The following is a 21,902-nucleotide window of genomic DNA, read 5'->3' on the forward strand; positions in this document are numbered from 1 at the left end:
TGTTGCTGATCAAGTTCAGGCCTTGAGGAAAACCATCTTTCAGTAGAAAATCATTCCATTTGAAAATTGAAGTAAAGCCAAGGAATCAACTCAGGAATGTAACAGTGAATTAGCTAATTCAGAGGCCTCCCCACTGATCACAAGTCAAATCCAATTGAGCATTTGTAGGATTAGAAGGAAGGTCTTGTCTGGAGTGGTAATCCATTACTAGCTAATCTGCAACAACTCTGAGACACATGGGAAATATCACTGGCCAACGTCACATTTTCAACACTAGGTTCAGTCCAATCCCATTGAATTCATGCAGTTCTGGACCTAAATGAGGAAACTGTACCCCACTATTTGGTAAAGGCGCCTAATTAGGTGGTCACTCAGTGTATTTTGAAATGTGAATGATGAATAACCATATGTAAAGAATAAACAGCTATAAGATCCAGCTATCATCCTGTCTTAAAAACAACATTTTACTGTACACTCTTAAAAATAAAGGTGCCAGAGTGGTTCTTCAAAGTGATGCCACTTTTGGTTGCCAAAAGACCCATTTTGATGAAGGTTTTAGAAGGAACCCTTATTTATTTAGATCTGTAAAAAAATAACTGTTGAAAAGATTATAAAAGATTTGTGAAACACGAATGGGCCATGAGTTTAAAAGGACTGTTGCTGCATACAATAACGCAGGTTACATCCAGGTTTTCTTAATCTGTTTGTGTCCATCTTGGTAACCTACAATACATAAAAAGATTGCAGTTTTTCTCTAAATATTAGGAAGTTTTTTTAAAGCACAAAGAACCAACTTCACAAATATCCCTTCCCACAATGAAATGGTGCAATGTCAAGTGATAGTTCTACAAGGAACTGCACAACCCAGTAAAGAATGATAAAGTGTCATTAAAAAACCTTTTAAGAGTGTAGAGTGACATCTACCGAACCAACTGAAATTTTATGCACAAAACATTTTTTTGAAATTCAACATATTTACCTAGCTTTTGTAACTTTAAAAGTAATAGGATTCCCTCCATTTTAAGTGTGTAATACTCCCAATTGATCATATCATATCAAACAAAGAACAGGTAAAGCCTTTTCTTTTCAATTTTCAGATGTCAGGTACAAATCCACCTAAATAAAAGGATAAGGGTCTGTGTATGTCTCTGCCATTGCAAAAGGTGGTGCATCACAAACATTTTTAGTAACAAAATTCATTGCATTTGTCATTCCAATTGGTGGCGCATCACAAACAGTAACACTATTTTTTTGAATCCCAAATTAGATGGCATATTACAGAGAACACATGCATTGCAAAGTGCATTGCAAACATAAATGCTGAAATTGTTTTGATTACTTAGATTTCAATCCATCTTAGATGGGTAGCACAGCTAGTAAAAAATAACTACCAATAAATAAATTGATGGAGTAATATATACGGTATGAAGTATTTCAAGTTTTCATTTACCTTTTTATTACGTCTCCTTAAAATCAGCTGCCAAAGATGCAACATGCATGTCATCAGTAAAATCTACATATAAGAATAATGAAGATGACGCCCTCTACACATAACAATGTTTTCACCTCAATCAATGGAGTCACAGCATATACAGTGACTTCAGAAAGTACTCAGACCCTTTAACTTTTTTCACATTTTGATTATGTTACACCCTTATGCAAAAAAACATTTAAATTATTTTTTTTGCTAATCAAACAACACTCCACAATGACAAAGCAAAAACAGGAGGTCAGACTTTTTTTGCAAATTTATTAAAAAAGAAAAAAAAAAAACCACGAACTATCACATTGTCACAAATATTTCGATCTTTTCTTATAACAGGTGAATCCCATTTTGTTGATGATCCTGATGTTTCTACACCTTGCTTGTTGTACATTCAATTTATTTTGCCTGATTAGAAAAGCACATATCTTTATTTCTAATAGTATACAGTCTATACATGGTCCTACAGTAGACAATGTGCATCAGAGCAAAAAGCAAACACTAAGCTATGAGGTCAAAAGAACTGCCTGCAGAACTTAGAGACAGGATTGTTTCAATTCATAGATCTGGGGAAGGACACAAAAAACTTCTGCAACATTGAAGGTTCTCAAGAGTACAGGAGTCTTTATAATTCTTAAATGGAAGAAATTTGGAATAGCCATAACTCTTCCTAGTGTTGGCTGTCAAGACAAACTGAGCAAGTGTAGGTAGCCTTGGTTAGAGCAGTGACCGATAACCCAATGGTCTTTTCTTTCTGGCTGAGGTCCAGAGAATCTGTATGGAGATAGGAGAAACTTCCAAAAGAACCACCACTGCAATATTTCATCAATCTGTGCTTTATGGGGCTGTGAGACATATGAAAATCCACTTGGAGTTTGCAAAAAAGGCACCTAAAGGACTCTCAAACAATGAGAAACAAGATTTACTGATCATATGAACCCAAGATTGAACTATTTAGCATCAGTTCTAAGTGTCTTATCTGGAGGAAACCAGGCACTCTTCATCACCTCTGCAATATCATTCCAATGGTAAAGCATGGTGGTGGCAGCATCATGACATGGGCTGTTCTTCAGCAGAAGGATCTTTGATACTAGATAGGGTTGAGAGAAAACTGAAGGGAGCAAAGTACAGAGATGTCCACAATGAAAAACCTGTACAAGAGTGCTCTGGACCTCAGACTGGGCCGCAAGGTTCAACTTCCAAAAGGAGAATAACCCAAAGCACAAAGCAAAGACAGCACAGAATTATCTTAGGGAGAACTCTATGAATGTTCTTGAGTGGCCCAGTCAGAGCCCAGGCTTGAACCCAATTGAACATCTTGGGAGAGACCTGATAGCTGTCAAGTGATGCATGGCTTTCTTAACAGCATCATAGGCCCCTGGGCATAGTAGTGTGCTGGGGCCCCTGTTTAGATAGCAAAACAGAAACATACATAGGCATTAGAAACATCATGGGCTCCTACGCTCCTGGGGCTCTTGGCCAGTGCCCATTGTGCCCATATGTTAAGACGGCACTTACATTAAGACTCAGTGATGATATCCATCCAATCTAACAAAGCCTGAGAAGATCTAAAGAGAAGAATAGCAGAAAATCTCTAAAGGCGTGTGAAACTTGGCATGTCATACCCAAGAAGACTCCAGGCTCCAACCACTGCCAGAGGTGCTTCAAGGAAGCACTGAGTAAGGAGTCTAAATTCCTGCATCGATGGAGATATTTCAGCTTTTTATTTTTAATAAAATTGCAATAATTTTTAAAACATTGTTTTTGCCTTGTCATTCTGGGGTATATAGTACTGTGCGATGAGGGAAATAAAATTATATAAATGATTTTAGCATAAGGCTACAACATAACAAAATATGTAAACACTGAAGGAGTCTAAATACTTTTTCAAGGCACCGTAGAACTTTGTATGGACCCCCATTCTGTTCTGAGCAGGCATGCCACCTGGGTGGTGTTGTGAAAAACATTTTTCCTTGACTTTATGTATGACCTTTCTAAGGAGAATACTAACCCAAGGCACTCGGTTAAATGACTTTTATAGGGACAAAAAGTGAGTCTTTGGTGGACATTAAATTACCAGTCTTCTCACTTACCGTCCAGCTTCTTAGCTGCTAGCCTAAGCCATTTGCTATCAGGTTAACTGGCATCTCTAAATTATTTTAGCCTGTGTGCTGCTTTGTTAAGTGCATCCTTCCCATCCACTTGTTGTTATCCTGATTGACTACAAATCTTTGCCAACCCAACCATGATAAGCATCCGATCATTCATTTTCTGCAAATCACTTAGTCCAATACATAACCGCAGGGAGACAGAGCCTATTCCACCAAGATAAGCAGGATCAGCCAATTTAGATTTTAGGTGAATGATTTGCTTTGTTGTCAGAGGCTAGAAACTAGATAAGGAAGACTGGTCACCTGAAAATCTACTTTGCCTTTTTTTTTTTAAAAAAAAAGGGTATACCTATCTGTAGCTATTATATGTTATGTGTGAGATGTGGGTTGTCTTAATTTTTGATTGATTGATTGTTTCTGTGAGGTGAGTAAACTGCATTAGTAGTTTGTAGTAATTGAGCACCCTCACCGTTTCTTTCGATCTTAGAAGGAAGCTACAATTATGTGTTTTAAGTACCTGTAAGCACCTTGTGGTAAATAATATTCACAGCTGTCAATTCTACAGAGATTAATGGAGTGGAGAACTGTGCGCGCTGAATACACCGGATATAACATTACCATAGAAAATAATGTCTGAAGTGAACAGTTGGTGGTGATAATCTCATAAGAACTGCCTCCCTATCCCGTAACAGAATTCCACGCATTGCTGCTGCTTAAACCAAACTAAATCCGACGTTAGATGACTATAGCTTCGTTATTAAAAGGTAGTTTTGCTTTCATTATAGCTCTGTCCAATGGGCGTCACTGTAAAAAATAGTTTAGGTGTCACAATAACGATTCGCGTACTGAATGTCAGCAGTTAAACTAAACCTATCAATTTACATGCTGGCATTATGCATGCCAGGTCGTATACACAGATTAGCGCTGGTTAGATTGTTCCATAGGAAATTAAACAATTCCTCAATCGCCAAGAAAGGGGTGATAAGCACTTTTACAAGCTACCGTGTGAACATTTTTAAGCGCTCTTATCGAAATCATGCAAACCGACCGCTCCCTGCCTTACACGGACTGCCCAGCAGATGGCACTGATGCGTCTCGGATCGCAGGGGCCATTATTCGGCACCTTGAAAATGACCACGTTGTTTCCAATGTAAACCCTCGGTTTGGTTACAAATCCCTCCTCCCTCCCTCCTCGGCTCGCAGCGGCTCTATCTATCTTCCATTCACATCAGAGTCTCTGTCAGCATCAGATAAAGCGCTGTCATGGCGCAAAGTGGGGCATCTCTTTCTCCAAAAGGGACCCTATCGGCGCACCTTTGTGGCGCTCTGGCTTTGCTCGTGGCGTGGATCTCCGGTCTGGGAGCCTTGCGGAGTGACAGCGTTGTCTTTAAGCGAAGCCTTGGGGAGGCATCGTTCACCGGCAACGACGGGGCGCTTTGGGGAAGCGACGCCGAGGACGGGACTGGTTCTGCAGCTGTACGTTTAAGGAAATCCCTGTCCCAGGAAAAAGTGTCCCTGCTCAGCAGCTCTTTCGTGCTTAAAGGGGATGCTACTCACAATCAGGCGATGGTGCACTGGACCGGGGAGAACAGCAGTGTAAGTAGCAAAATCCTCATTGCTTCCGTTCATGTGTTGTTTGGCTCTGCCGAAGTATGACTGGGGGGCGGATGTTCTTCCGGGGGTCCGATTGAGGGGTCGGGGTTCTTTCGTGGGTCTGCTTGTGTAATGGTGAACATTGATAATGTTTACTGGCGGACTGGCAATACGACTTGCATGCTAAGCACCTTGGAGCATCTTGTGCAGTGGACACCTGGCTTCCACTTTGTAACCTGCATCTTACAATAGGTGGTCCTAGTAGTTCATCCGGTAGACTTTCTACTTTGCGAATACTGAGAAAAGAGTCGAAAATATGAGCGGAGTGTGGAGATCACATTCCGCGGTTTGTGAGATGTCACGAACTGAGCAGATAATACAGAAGTGCGTTTAAAAGGGGAATTTCGTATTTCCATTTCATTATACACACCAGAGTAGTAACTTTGATTGGGTAATTGCGTCTTCATGGTGCAGCTTACATCTGAATTCTGAGGATGTCGGTGCACCTTCCATTGTCGAAACTGAAGCAGTTTAAAGTAAATGTAAGGGTACCACTTTTCTTTAAGATACAGATTCGTGGAATATTGAGACTGTGAGTACAATAATATAGTTTCAGGCTAAGGCCCCTGAGAATACGAAATGTTCAAACTGTGCAGGGATTTTGAACCATTTTTTAAGGTGGCAGCCTAGTCCTTAAGAAGCTGCGCGATCGAAGATTTTGAAGGAATGCACCTGTAGCGCTTTTTCTCGCCCCAGTTCATCTCCTTCCTTTTCCTGACCTCACATTCCTAGAGAATATCTGACGGCTCTTTTGGGGCCGCATAGCCTTCTCGTTTTAAATATTCAGAGCCATTGATCCATCTCCGTTTAAATAACACCTAATGATTATGCAAACTACTTAAAGGATCATTCACAGAACTGCGTATTCTGTACATCAAACTCGTTTATACAGTGGTACGAAACTGGTCTAGAAAAACAATATATGAATGCGGATAAATGTCGTACTTTAGAATTACACAAATCTGATTATACGTTAAATAATTTGTGTTTGTAAGTTGCTTTGAACGAAGAGCGATCTGATATCGTCGGGTTTCTGTTGTTCTTGGAGAAACATTAGAATTGTCCTCTTAGATGAAGGCGACAGCTAAATGAATTATTTAATAGTACAGTGTGCTCCCACACAGTGTTCAACATAACATTTGTAAACTCCCGTTCAGATCTGCGGAGTTTGGGCCGGAGCGTTTATTATTTGAGTACCGTTGAATTTTTACGTTTGTCACTTAACACGATATCGAAGCCGAGCCCGGCCATTATGCGTTTGCAGCTCGCAAGTTCTGAAAGATTTTGTATTGGCTTTGTGGAAGTGTGCGTGAGAATGCCCCGTCCACAACTGTTTCTTGACTTGCTGTGCCCATGACCAGTGCTTACATTATAGTTTTTTTGTCGCTCCGATTTTATATTAAGGCGATTTAAAATTGTTTGTATTACTTAATATGATTCAGTTATATGAACTCATGAATGGTACCTGAGACGTCAACGGAAACATAGGATGGACACCAAGGTACCCGAGAAGTGGGTGTCGAACAGGCATTCAAGATCAAATCTCCGTGCCACGGGACAAAGCAAAATCAGCAGGGTGAAATAGTTGTGTGATCTCCGCGTTCACATATACAGTACAAATTTCAACTGTTCATTTAACACAGGAAGTTTTGTATGTGAAATATACTCTGTCACACGACATAGTCACTTTAAATAATTACCAATTAAATTGGGTGCATTTATTGTATGTATTTGACTGTGTTCTGGATTAAAGATGAACGTAAAAATATGAACTATATATATATAATAAATATATATATATAAATGTTGGATCAATGTCGTTGACTCTAGAATGAGTAAAATGAGAAAAGATGTGGACTGAAGAACTTAAGTCGGAGCTCCGCTTTCATGTGAACCAGCGACATAAACACTGCACAGTTTGAAAGAAGAATAGCCGTCGGAGTGGCCGCTTTAGTAAGCTGTCGGCATCGCCTCCTCGTGCGGAGCATTGAATATCTGAAAAGGTCACAGCACTACTACGGCACCGTGAGCACCCGCACACCTGAGCGCATGTTGGAGGAATGTATGACTCAGGGGTCAATTTATTCATTTCATTTTAATTTATTCAGCGACAGATTTATTTACGATCTTTTTTAAACAGTAAATTCATCTATATTCTTTAGGCTGTTTGTTTAGTTTTGACTTTTTAGGATACTCACTATAAAGGCGCTACATAAAATCTCCACTCCCCGACTGACTGAGAATGATGTACGATCTGGCTTGAGAAAGTTGTTTAGGTGGGGCGCGCTTAAAGATTTGACTTTGTTCAGTGACAACTTTTGCCTTGCATATTTTAGCTTGTCTTCTTTAGGTTTGCCGAAACACTTTGCAAAATTAGAAAATCTGAGACCTTTCGTTTTGCCTTTATACTTTTTCATAACCGATTGTTTTGAAAATCCGTTTTTAAGCATTTCTGAGGCGATCGTCATTGGTCTCTGTATTAATATGCCGTTGTTGTACCGTATGTCTTATCAAATGTCATTTTCTTTATTACTCTGTCATTATTCTTTATGAAATGCCGCTGTTGACTTGTTGCCAAGACATGTAAAATTTAGGCCCGATTAACCGAGCTGAAAACCCAGCATGATATGCCTTCTCTTAAAGTCAGTTTAAGCTATTTTGACGGGGGGTGGGGTGATATGGGAAGCCTCTACAGATTTTGTCCACAGAATGTGATGTTTCAGCACTATCAGCCTTTGTTAATTAAATGTGCGCAAAGCTACAATGACTCGTGAATATACTACATTTTGCACCAAACTGCTTTTCTTTCTTGATGGGTTTTAAATAAAATTTGTTATACTAAATCAATGCTGCATATTTCTCTAGCCGTTTCATGTGTTTTCTATCAGATCTTATGTTACTATCATCCAATTCTAGTACTGTGCAGAGTCTGCTACAATTAACTGTGAGACGTGCGTGTTTGTTTTGTTAGTTTGGAGCTGCGGCGTTTGTCTATTGACGGATCTGTAAAACTCAACCAGTGAAAGAAAATACAGTAATATATAATTGACATTCGAAGCAGTTGCATGTTTAAAGTATTGATTGAAATGTAATAGTTTAATATGTGATAAATAGGCTGACCAAATTTTCATAGTCCCAAAACAAGGCTCTACGTAATAACAGCTTACGAAGCGGAGGATTCCAACTAGCTGTTTCGTGCGCGTTGTTACACATTAACTCTTTTGGGGGTTCGGGGGAAATTAACCCCCCCCCCCCCCCCCCCCCCCTTGAAGTGTTAACCCTGTTGAATGAGCTGCTCGATGTGTGCGGCACAGCATTGCTTTATTAAATGACTAGCTGGCACATTTGGTTATATTCCAATTATTAATTAGGACGCAATAGATAACAACAGGACGTCTGGTCACCATCCATGTAACTGTGCACGCATATCTTCACTATCTGTTTTTACAGGAGTGCATTTGCTGATCTCGCCCATTGAGTACAAACTGGCAGAGCAGCAGAAGCCAATCCTGAGTGCATTGGGCATACGTCTGAAAGCAAGCCGGGTGGTCTACCTATCAATTTCAGGGCACGCTGACAAAGACGCACACTCTAACAAATACAAATATTTATCCAAAAAAAAAAAATATAAAATCAATCCATCCATCCATTTTCCAACCCGCTGAATCCGAATACAGGGTCACGGGGGTCTGCTGGAGCCAATCCCAGGGCACAAGGCAGGAACCAATCCTGAGCAGGGTGCCAACCCACCGCAGGACGCACACAAACACACCCACACACCAAGCACACACTAGGGCCAATTTAGAATCACCAATCCACCTAACCTGCATGTCTTTGGACTGTGGGAGGAAACCGGAGCGCCCGGAGGAAACCCACGCAGACACGGGGAGAACATGCAAACTCCACGCAGGGAGGACCCGGGAAGCGAACCCAGGTCCCCAGGTCCCCAGGTCTCCCAACTGCGAGGCAGCAGCGCAGTTTGTAACTTGGTGTCCAGTGCTTTTATTGAAACCCTGTAAAGCTTGAATAATAATAAACCTTCCACTATGTTGCTGTTTGGGTCGGACATCTCCAAAGTATAAAAATCTTGTTTTCCTGCTCTTGCTGTCAGTCGTTCTATTTTACACTTTACTACCTCCATATACGTTTTCTCTGCCCATTTTCTTCCTTCTCTTTTTTCCTTTCTATATTCTCTCTCTTCCTTGTGGGTGTGCCCCTCTATACAAAGATAAAGCAACCCAGAACCTCGTCAAAGAGATGTGTACTCCCCTTATATGCAGCAGTCAACAAACATCTTTAAGTTTAATTACAAGATATCACAAAATAAATACAATTGTAAAAATCTGGGTTCTTTTGTATATCGTTTCCATACATTCAGTGTATGGCAAATAAGCAAGACTGACAAACTTAGTATAGAAACGTTCCACATAGTTAATATGTACCTATGTGAGTGTAGCAGTACTCCATTGTGAATAATGGAAAACCTGCCTCAGACACAACTGGAGAGGTGTGCTTGTACTATTTCTAGATTTGTTTCAGAGTAAATTTAAATCTACCAACTACGCATCTCATCTAGCATAAAATGTAATTTTTGTTTATTTGGTAGTATGACTTGAGACTTTTCTAATAGTTCTGTATTGGTATGTTTCAATGATGTATTCTTTGTAGTGTTTTTGTAATTTTACATTACCATCTGTGAAAGTGCTGGTATTTCTAATAAATGGAAATTGAACACCAATAGCAAGTTTAATCAACTGTAAAAATATACAGTATATGTACTGTACAAAATACTATGTACACCATGCTGTATATACTTAAATACAAAAATATAAAACTAAATATATATTATTTACTGTGACTACTAGGTGACACTGCAGCACTCATCACAACTCCACAGACACAAGTCTCGGGTTCAAATAATTTATTTGATAAAAAACACCTGCAACAGGTTTCTCAACAGCATCACCTGTAAGAAGCAGGTCAGTAAGGAGTAAGTATGGATCACAAATTCCTGCGGCACCCACGGAATCCAACAGTGCTTCTCTATGGGGCTACAGCACCAGGAAGCCCTGCAGGTGTCCATACAGGTACTGTACCCCAGGTCCCCAGTCCCTATCTGCCGTCCATCATGTTTTATTTGGATAAACCATAAATTATATATATATATATATATATATATATATATATATATATATATATATATATATATATATATATATATATATATATATATATTAGTTATATTATCATAGTCAACATGATGCCACAGTATTTAGCTAGGTTAAATCCCAACCCTCTGATTGTTTGTGTAAAGTTTATATGTTCTTCCTGTGCCAGGTATTTAACTTACTGTTCTATCCCTAAGATGTGCGACTTGTGTTCATTTGTCACTATAAGTGGCCCATCATGAGTGAATAGTGGTGTGTACAGCACTCGACAAGTGTCCCTTTCAGGGTTGGTTCATACCTTGTGGCTAAAGCAGCCTTGGCAGACTTTAACATCATGTGACCTTATAATGGGAAAAAAAAAGGTCCATAAAATTAATGGGAAATTCAACAAATGATTAAACCATCCAAGGTTGGCGTCTGCCTTTCATCTAATATCGCTAAGATAAATTCTACAGTACCTCTGCATGACCCTGAAATGTAATAGATGGATTCTCAAAATTGATGGATGTATAGTCTATAAACCAAATAAACTGTGGTCTTCTTTTGAATTTTAATTTAAGTTTAACAGAAAAAAATAGTTTTTACTTTAACCAATATGTATAAAATAAAGAATAATTAATAAAGTATTCATCTATTTATTTGCTGAATCCCATTAATACAATTTTATGGTTGTATGGAATGAGGGCTAATCCTGAGTATGCCAAATACAATACAAGAAACAGTCATGAGTGGTGCTCAAAGCACACCCTTTTACACACACACCCATACCTATGGGGCCATTAAGGAGAAGCCAGTTATCTTAATGTGCAAGTCTTTGAGATAGGGAGAAAAAAAAATAATAGTACCAGGAGAAAAACTCAGGAATTTACATATTCTCCTATTGTCTGTCTAACAGAGTGGCCAAACTGGAATTCAGAGCCATTCTTCTTGAGATGTTGGGGGAAAAAAGTAATAACCGTGTGCCACAGTACAGTAATAATATGTACTTTAAATATATCTGTTAGTATAGGTTTGTACAGTAGTTAGTGCTGCTGCCTCTTCATGTGTGAGTCCTGTGCTCATTTATGGTCTGTGTAGAGCCTGTTTGTCATCATTATGTCTGCCTGTGTATTAGATAGATAGACAGATACTTTATTAATCCCAAGGATTACTCCCATACCCCCACAGATTTGCTTGTTAGGTTAACTGGTGATTCCAAAGTGGTATTTATATGAGTTTAGGAGTGTGCATGAGTGGCTCCTGTGATGGACTTTCACCATGCCAAAGGTTGTTCTGTTAGAATAGACTTACAGTCCCTATAATACTGGTTTGGATTAAGCAGGTTTTAATATAGACTTTTTTTTATCTTAATAAACCACCAAAGAGCATCTATGTTCAGCCCCTATTCAAAGAGTGGATGTAGAGGCGGTCCACTCCAAGTACTTGTGGGTCCACATTAATAACAGGTTGGACTGGTCTTGAAACACAGAGGAACTAAAGAAGAAAAGGAAGAGCAGATTCTTTTTTCCTTAGGAGACTGCATCCCTTTAATGTGGGAAGTGATATCCTTCACATCTTCTATAACTCTGTGTTGACCAGTGTGATTTTTCTATGCTCTGGTGTTCTGGGCTGGTAACATCACTTCAGGAGAGGCCCGTCAAATCAACAAGCTAATTAAAAAGGCAAGTTCAGTTTTAGGATGCACTGTGGACCCCCTGGAGGTTTTGACAATGAAGAGAATTAAAACAGAACCAAGTGCCATTATGAGCAATGCAGCAAATCCTCTCTCTGGATACACTAACAGTGAGAACTTTCAGCCAATGAATTATTCAGCAGAAGTGTGTCAAGAAACGCTATTGGGGGTCCATTATACCAACAGCAAACCACCTGCATAATGCCTCACTGTGACAGCCAAGTCAAAACTTTTCTTTTTAATTTTCTTGCTTTATAGTCATTCCAGTGTGTGTTCATACCAAAGTGTGTGTGTTTATGTATGCATTTATTTATTTAAAGAGCTTCTGTCAGAGGCCATTTTCTCCCCTGGAGATTATCTATCTATCTATCTATCTATCTATCTATCTATCTATCTATCTATCTATCTATCTATCTATCTATCTATCTATCTATCTATCTATCTATCTATCTATCTATCTATCTATCTATCTATCTATCTATCTATCTATCTATCTATCTATCTATCTATCTATCTATCTATCTATCTATCTATCTATCTATCTCTGTTTCTGGTCTGCTGTCACTTAATCTCATGGGCTAAATGACTAATATTTAGAAAAATCCTATTGTAATTTAGAACATGTTCAAGACCATAAAGTGACTTGAAAGGTCATATAGACAATTGAAAGACTTTAGATTCCTGTCTTTTGGTTTTGAAAAAATATACTAACCTTTTTTGTTTTTTCTGGGGGTAAACATATCACTACATCCACGCAGGACTTGAAGTTGACCTGTAATCCCCACCTCATCAGGGCAATAGAAAGTTTAAAGGGGAACCTTCACCCTGGCTCTTTGCTAGAAGAATATGTGCGAGCTGAAAATAACAAGGGGGACTTCTCCTTCCCTGCTATTCAATATAATATACATAGATCAATGCAATCAAAACTCTGAGGGTAAAATGCATCACATCTCGAGGAGAACTAAGAAGCCGACAAAAACAGAGAGTACTAGCATTTGTAAGTAAATAAGTAAAATTTAAAAGATTCCTATTGAAATGAATTGTACATTTTATTCTATGTAAATGTTAGATGACCAATCCTCTTAAGGAAACAACTATTTCCAGAGGCTGTCACACCATGTTTTTTTACAAATGTTGTTGTGTTTTTGTTGTTATTTTTGTAGTTTTTAAAAATGTTACCTTTTTATCAATTTTTTTTTTCAGAATTTATCCTGTTTGTATTTTTCTGGGTTTTAGGTACAGACTGTTTTGAAATGAAAACCTATGGCATGCATGCTCCATTTTCTTTTACATTTTTAATTTATTTTTACATTTAATAATAATAATAATAATAATTCATTTGTTTTGTGTATATGCTGTATTAATGTAAATGACTGGCAATGCTGAACTTTATGGGCTTTTTTTGTTTAATTTTTTTGCATTCATAAGCAAGTTGGATCAATTACTCTATAGGACAAGTAGCACTTTTTTTTTTATTTTTACACTGCATTTCAAGTGATTGGATGATTCATTTAAAACTCAAGACTTTTAGAGCCCAGGTAGAGTTCCATGTGTCAGTGATTTCAGAGAGACTGTAGGAATCAATGAAGACGACATTGCCTTTGTTTTCACACATATCTTAAGGACATATCATAAGGTTCATAATGCGAGATGAATTAATATAAAACTCCAAGCTGCAGAATATGTTTAACTTAGGACTGTAAAAGTTGTGTAAGGCATTTTAATGATTGTTGTTGTTTTTTTTTTTTTGTTTAATATGGTTTATCTCAAACTAGCAGTGTTCTGTCAAATGAGCAAGGTGAATTGATTATATCTTTTTAATTTAAAAAAAAATGTTTAAAAAAGGTCTTTTTGAAAGAGATTTTGTTTATAAAGTTATTTGGTCCTGAGCCTGAGACCGCTCTGTGTAATGTGGTAATGGGTATTTTTAATGGCCAATACCCATGGAATAGCCGAGGAGACAACTGATTGACACATTTAAAATGAAGCATTTTTGCAGCTTACCATAATTTTGGATTAATCGTGTAGTTTGAAATCTTTATTTCAAAACCTCTGGAAAGATAGGGAAAGATAAAAAGAGTATAGTTCAAATGAACTCAGTGAGCTAACCAATGTTTTCTACGACAACTAACGGCATGAACAAAAAGCTAGCTAAGTATGTGCCCTTTCTTATACTACAATTGCACCTTTTGGGATAATTCAGAAAAGTAAACCACTCCAGTCATTCACATAGGATGACATATTAGGATTAGAAGTCACCTGGCAGAGGTATTAAATGAAGGGAATGGTGTGTGCAGCAATATTCAAAAGACCTGTTTTTAAATAGTATTGTTGAAACGTAAGCTTGTCATAGTATACTGTAGATTTTTTGTATTTGCTAAAAGTTGTTGTTGGTTTTTTTGTTTTTTTGTAAAGATTTGGCATACAGAAGAACATTTTATAATATAATGGGTTATCATAGTGGCACTTGTCACTACTAGGAAGCATGACATTTGTTGGCTGAAGAACATTTGGTTTGATGTCATTCTATATCAGAAAAAAGGGAAACAATGCAAAGGGGAAATCTTCATCACATCAGCAACCGTATAGGCATCTTGAGGAATTCCAAAAGAACAATGCCTCATCATTTTAATCCTTGTCAATCTTGCTCACTTAATGTTTCAGATACCATTAGCCAGCCTGTTAGCTAGGTAATTTAACCTATTCATAAACCGTTATCAAAGGGATTAACCATTGCGCTGTGTAAACAAACATGTGAGGCCTTGTTGATCGGTGCCGCAGAGTGACACGTTTTTAATGTTTTCACTGCCTATCACAAAATCGCCAGCAGCATTGGTGCTTATGAATCTGTGATGGAAAGCTTGGCAAGCTTTGCAGTCTGATTGAGGTGCACTTCTATTTCAAGCCAATCTATCTTTCATTTTTCATTGTTTGGTAGATAGACCCGTTTATTAGTTATGTTGGTGGTGATGTTATTGTTCTTCATGTTTGCCGCAGGTTTTGATGTAGCCGGTTATACAACAATGCGGTCGATTTTATGAATGACAGCATCTGTGTGGTCAGTCAGACATGAGACACAAAAGGGAGAAGTGGTAGAAAACATAACATTAGATGGAATCGGTGTATTAAAGCTGTGTATTAATGCTTGACAGTCCATTATTCTTATTCTTATTCTTCTCCTTCTTATTATTATGTGTAAAGTGCTTATTTCTAACACTGCATCGTCATGCAAAACCAGATTAAACCATGTTTGCAAACTGACTCAAAATGATAAATAAAACCTGCAATGTGAAATGTGCAAAAGCGATCATGACACTTAGTCATTGCAAAAAGATGTGCTTATAAAAGGCTTGACTCATTTTTTTGAAATTGGGACCAGTTGATATTATGAAAATTGGTGTAAATTCACTGCATACTTTTAAATATTGATGAAACTCATCTAGCTATGCTGTTTATCTTTGAAGTTCTTGAAAATATATGAACATACTACAATGGCCTTCCAGCTAGAAACCTTATGTGACTCCTATACGGACTCAAAGTGAAACAGTAATATTTTTATTGTAGAGGGCCGGGAGATAAACACAGTCAAAAGGCAAGCTAGGGTTGGAAATGAAAATTGATCCTATCTTTCAAACTAGAAATCTAATCAAAAATCAGTAGTCAGAATTGAGGACAAGAGATCAGTGAAAAGGTACCAAAGTTTCCAAAAGATTTCAGTGCAGGTTCTCTCCATAAAATCTGGACACTATGGATATGTTTGGAGCAACCTTTAAACCATTGCTCTGGTGACATCACAAGTGGCGCACATTCTGCGGAGTTATGGGAGAATTGGTAGGACTATGAGAGATAGCAAAAACCCCGAAACAGTAGTGCCAAAGGAAAGAAGTATAGCATTGAGGAATAAAAATCTTCAACTTCCTCTATTTCTCTACTTTCTGTAAACACAAAAACTAATGAGTAAATCATAATCCTTGAGTTCCATAACCACCAGATCAGTGTATAGATTATGTAAATCCATCAAGGAACTCGCCTAAAAAATGAATAAAGGTACAAATCACAACAACTCCCAGCATGTGCAGCATGATGCAGTCAGACAATTGTCATATAACTCTATAAACACAGAGGCTTTCAACCAGCCAGCTGTGTTAGGTCACAGGTCATTTTGAAATCATCTCTGCATTCTGCTCCTCTCCTACCATCAGATGCTGCACAGTTACTTAGACATGTACTGCTTACCCATGTAAGCATGTGAGATATCCGACACTTTTCAATATTCCAAAGCTGTCCTGCATTTGAAAACTCATTCAATGTCCTTACACTGTTTTTTAATATTTTCATTTTCTCTAAACCTCAGTAGCACAGCATCACTTACTAGGACAGTGACAGCACTGCTACCTCCCAACTCCAGGGGCCTGGATTAAATTACTAGTCTGGTCACGGTCTGCAGACTGCATGTTCTCGCTGTATACTTGTAAATTTATTTCAGGTATTCTAGTTTCCTCCCACATTCCATAGGTGTGTAGGTTAAGAAAATTAGTACCTCCATTTCATCTCAATAAGAGTGAGTGTCATTCTGTGTGATTGTGTGCTGTAGTGAGCTGGCATCTTGTTCAGCTGTGGCTTCTGCTTTGTGCCCAGTCCTAGAGCAATTGGTTGTAAATCTCTACAACAATGCACTGTAATCGATAAAGAAAATTAATAAAAAGGTGACACTGGCTAGTGCAGTGAACTTTCTAGGTCTGTGTTGTTTAATCAGTGCAATACAGTGGCTTGAAGGCTTGCTTTTAATTAAAGGTAAATTTATTTGCCTATTTAATTTATCAATTTCAAATTTTCTTCTGAAGCATATTGAAGTAATGCTTGCTCTGAGAGGTGCTATATGAAATAGAGATTGATTTATTAATATCTCTACCTGCCTCATTCTCTCAGGGGTTTCTTTGTTGAAGTGACATGAAAGTGATAAAGGAGTTCTTTGTACAGCAACTGAATAATAGATCAGGTTACACAATGGCAATAAAGTTTTGACGAACCTGATAGGCTGACTCAAGAATAAAGCCAAGATGATATCTTGCTACAAAAACTCAGTTGTATTACAAGCATTCTGCAGGCTAATGACAGTTAACAGTGATATCACTGTTCCGTTTAGGTTTATCACTGGGTTTGATCAGAATAAAATTGGAAAGGTGCAGATATTTAGGAGTCATTATATTACAATCGAATTACTACACCTAGTGTGCTAGACATATTGAGTCATTTTACACCTTCTAAATTACAGCCTGTTTTGAAAAGCATGATGTTAACTTAATAACTGAAACTTCTTGTCAAGCGACTTTAATTCACTAGATCTAAACACAAGGCTGCGAGAAGCCTGAGCCTATCCCAGAAGAACAAGGCATGAGCAACCTTAGCACAGATCTCCTGTACACTTTCACATTCACTCACACAAACAGAGAAGCCAAATTAACAAAAGTAGGTGAGAGGAAAATTGGAATACCTGGAGTAAACTCCAGACAAGGGGAGAACATGCAACTCTACAGACTTGAGTCAGGCTGGGATTCAAAGCTAGGACTCGGTAACTGTGAGGTGAATTACATCACTCTTGCACCTGGTTTGTGCTTTACTTTACTTTCATGTCCCTTTAGTGTATGCAATGCTGCACTGCTGAGTGGTGTCATTTCACCACACTTGGAACCCCTGTACATTTTTCCCAAGTTATCCTTCTTGTTCATTTCAGATTACTTGAGACATATGAAATCCAGAATGGTGTTACTAAGGCCAATTAGCATCTCTAAGTTATTCTGATATGACAATTGTAGACATATTTGAGTGTGTCTTGTGATGGGTTACTATCCCATCAAGCACTAAAACTTCTATGCGCTGGCACTACTACTCATTGGCATAGCCAGGGAGAAGGGATTATGGGTTTGTATCCCCCCCAAAATAAATGTGACAGCTCCAACTAATTGTTCATAGATGGAAATATATCATGCATAAAGCATAGACAAGAATCTTTTACCTCAAAATGATGACACAGCCAGATGACCCATAGCTTTATTTATCGATAGCTCCTGATGACCCTTACGCTCTTGGCTCTCTGATCCAAGTCTTACTTTTATTTCTGGATGGATGAGCAGTAATGTTCTCAAACTAAATAAGGAGAAAACAGAAATCTTAGTTATTGGCAAAAATGAATATAGTGAAGGTATCAGAAGTAAACTTGATCCCTTAGGCTTAAAAGTCAAGTTAGAGGTAAAGAATTTTGGGGTAACTATTGACTCTGATCTCAATTTTAAATCGCATATTAATCAGATTGCTAGGTCTGAATTTCTTCACTTAAGGAATATAGCAAAAGTTAGACCTCTTGTAATTTTACAAGATGCTGAAAAATTAGTTCACACTTTTGTTTTCAGTCGACTAGATTACTGTAATTCACTCCTTACAGGACTACCTAAGAAAGACATCAATCCGTGACAGTTAGTACAGAATGCAGCAGCAAGAATCTTAACAAGAGAAAAAAGTTTTAGCATCATTCTGTTACCCATGTCATTTAGAATTGACTTTAAAATATTAGTAATAGTTTACAAAGCCTTTAATAATCTCACCTTATCCTATTTTTTGGAATATCTGTCCCCTTACACTCCAAGTCGTAACCTCAGATCTTCAGATGAATGTATGCTTATAATTCCAAGAGCCAACCTGAAAAGAAGTGGTGAAGCGGCCTTTTGATATTATGAACTTTAAATTTGGAATGCTTTACCAGTAGAAATTCACCAGGATAATACTGTAGAACAATTAAAAAAAAAAAAACTGCTAAAAACCCATTATTTTAAAATGGCTTTTTGATAGCTACCTTTTAGTTGTATCCCTATTAGTCTTAGTGGGCATTGAATTATCATTTTCCAGTGGGTTCTGCAATTCCATACTAATCTGTACTATTCTCTGCTGTCTTTTCTGGTTCTTCTGCGGTGGTGATCTGCGCCACCACCACCACGACCTGATCAAGGCACTATGCTGTCCCCTGCAGTTGTAGATTGAATGACGGTTGACCCTGATGTCCACATGACCATCATCATCAAATTCTTCCATGTGAATCCTGAAAACCATGCTCATCTATGTTAATTAGAATGCCCAGTGGGGACTGGAAATCTTTTGGCCTTGGAACCCCTGTAGATTTTGTTTTTTTTCCTCCAACCTATTTTTGTTTCTTCTGTCGTCCTGGCCATCCTGGCATCTGTATAATATTATTACCTAATCTTATTTGCTTATGTTTTATATTAACTTCCGTTTTATTTCATCTAATAAAGCACTTTGAGCTATGCAGTTTGCATGAAAATGTGCAATATAAATAAATGTTATTAATGTATACAGTTCATGCATTAAAATGATGTCATAATTGTTACAAAATGTTTAACCACTTTCCTTTGTTGATGGATATCAAATAAACTCATAACCTTAATCCTGTTTAAGAACTTTTTATTGACTATAAGCTGATTAAGAAGCCCTCAAATCAGAATTATAAAGTTTAAACTATTTGCAATTCAGGAGATAGTTGAAGCACAGAAATTTATAATGGATTTTCAAAAATCTAAACATTTCATGAATTTTTTTTCTGTGCAATTCCAGCAAAACTAAAAAAACAAAAAAAGCACATATAGGTAGTTGTCCTACATCAGGAAAGCAGGCTGCAGAGCAAAGAATGCGGAAAAAAAAGGAGTAATGAAAATGGAAATCGGTCAAGAAGAGAACTTTGGTACAATAACTCTGGTGAAAGCTACTCTTAACATTTTAGGTTATGTTTTGCTGAAACAAAGTAAAGGACTTTCAGACATACAGTGGATTCAAAATGTATTCAGACTCCTTCACTTTCTGTATGCTTTATTGTGTTGTAGATTCAATTTTAAATGGATAAATGTATCATTTTTGCCCATCAATCTACATTCAATAACCCATAATGACAAAATGAAAAGATGCTTTCTGAATACACTGTATGTAATGAAAAATGGAAGCTAAAATAATTAAATTACAAATTTTAAATACTGTCTCTGCATCCACACTGCTAAAAATACTTACCATGATGGGTGCACCCAATATGCTGGAGTTTTTATTAATAATATGTTCAAAATCACATTAATTATAATTTATGAATTTTCTCATCCACCCTAAAATTAACTCTTGGCTACTCTCCTGCTGCTGGGAAATTGGCAAGGCTTTAGTAACTCTAAAATAGACACCTGGAAGAAAGAAACTGGATGGATATCACATGGTATGGGCCATTTAACACCTTTTATAAATGTTCTCTTGAGTATAAACTCGAAATGAACCATAAAAACAATTAATTGTATTATTTTATGCAACACTGTTCACATTGACTTGGCACAGTATGTTTAACAGGCAACTGGAGCAGAATTACAAAGCACAGCAAATCTTAACACTGAAGTAGCAACAGAGAAAAGGAAAACCAAACATCTACATACTGTACTGAAGAAAAATGAAAGTCCTTAAGGTTTTAACTATACAGATGGATGAGCAGATTGACAGCAAGGTATAAACACCTACCTGGGCAGTTAACCAAGACATGGCTATGATTGTCTATTACTGTAAAGATAGTGCAGGAAATGACTGAGCCTGTCCAACTCTGGATTTGGATTGTAATGAGAATTCTACTGCTGTCTTTTATAATCCTATGTCTTATATTTATGAGAATTTGTATTGACAAGTAATGGAGTGGCATCATGAAAACACCAAAAAAATGACAATAGGCCAAAATTCTATTAATGTAACAGTCCTAACCGTAATGACAAATTATATAGGAAGACACAATGGCTTGCACTTTAGTCTTACAGCACCAAGAGACTGTAGTTTGATAGACTTGCCATGTCTGTATTGTTTTTCTCCTGGTTTTGTGATTTTTCACCTACTTTCCAAATATCTGAATTTAAGGTTAAGGGCTGAATTTGTCCTGCATGAGTCAGTGCAGGTATGTGTATTAGTGGGCCCAGCAGTACCCTGCTAGACTTCCCATGGTTTGTTCCTACCATATGCTGAAATACGTTTTGGCTCACAATTGCCTCCAACTTGTATTAAGCAGAGCTGAAAAATGGATCAATATAATTGAATACAACAAGGCAGTAACATTGTTTCAGCTCAAATATTCATAGGCAAGGTTAAAATAGTTGTTCTTCAGCTGTCATTTTAAATTCTGAGTCCGTTCAGAGTGATCTGCTGGTATTATCCAAGTTTAAAGCACCTGCCGCCTTTGTCGATTTTGTTTATCTTTGGAATTATAAGATCAGCAAGTCCATCTTGACTATAATCATTAATGAATTCAGCCAAGAGAAGGAGAGCTGAATCTTTCATAGCCTTATAAGAAAGAAAGAGATTTTTAAAATCTGCTCAAAAGTTATCTGAAAGCCAAAGAGAAGATTTAAGAAATTCTGAAGTTTGTGCATGAATGTACATGGAAACCAGAAAATCCAGTACAGTACACTGATCCTGTAGGGAGTACCAAATAACAAATAGCTGTGTCACTTCAACACAGGCACATTTAGACCACCCTGGATATCTGCATGAAAACCCATTGGAAAGAAGTTCTGTATTAGCGGAAGGGCCCTGGAAGATGTTATTATACAAGTTTTACTAATTCTAGGTTACCTCTATTCTCTGTTTGGCTTGTCTCCATTCTAACTGTGATTGATTCAGATGTATTTGGCCTCTACTTACTGTGGTTGTCGTGTTCTGAGCAGCCATTACTGTAGTGCTGTCCCATCATTAAAGGACACTAGAATGATGCTGCAGGCTGATTATGCACTGTAATT

At 37.6% G+C, this 21,902-nt stretch overlaps 1 protein-coding gene across 1 annotated transcript in view; it reads left to right on the plus strand.

Annotated features, from left to right (window-relative positions):
- Positions 1-4,794: 4,794 nt before the first annotated feature.
- sorcs2 (sortilin-related VPS10 domain containing receptor 2) overlaps positions 4,795-21,902 on the plus strand; it is a 1,166,544-nt gene continuing 1,149,436 nt past the window's right edge. Inside the window, exon 1 of the mRNA XM_028801884.2 lies at positions 4,795-5,190. Within this exon, the coding sequence (XP_028657717.1) occupies positions 4,858-5,190 (333 nt within the window). The 5' untranslated portion in view covers positions 4,795-4,857. The remainder of the gene's footprint in view (positions 5,191-21,902) is intronic.

Source organism: Erpetoichthys calabaricus, chromosome 5, assembly GCF_900747795.2.
Source record: "Erpetoichthys calabaricus chromosome 5, fErpCal1.3, whole genome shotgun sequence".
NCBI classification, from domain to species: Eukaryota; Metazoa; Chordata; class Cladistia; order Polypteriformes; family Polypteridae; genus Erpetoichthys; species Erpetoichthys calabaricus.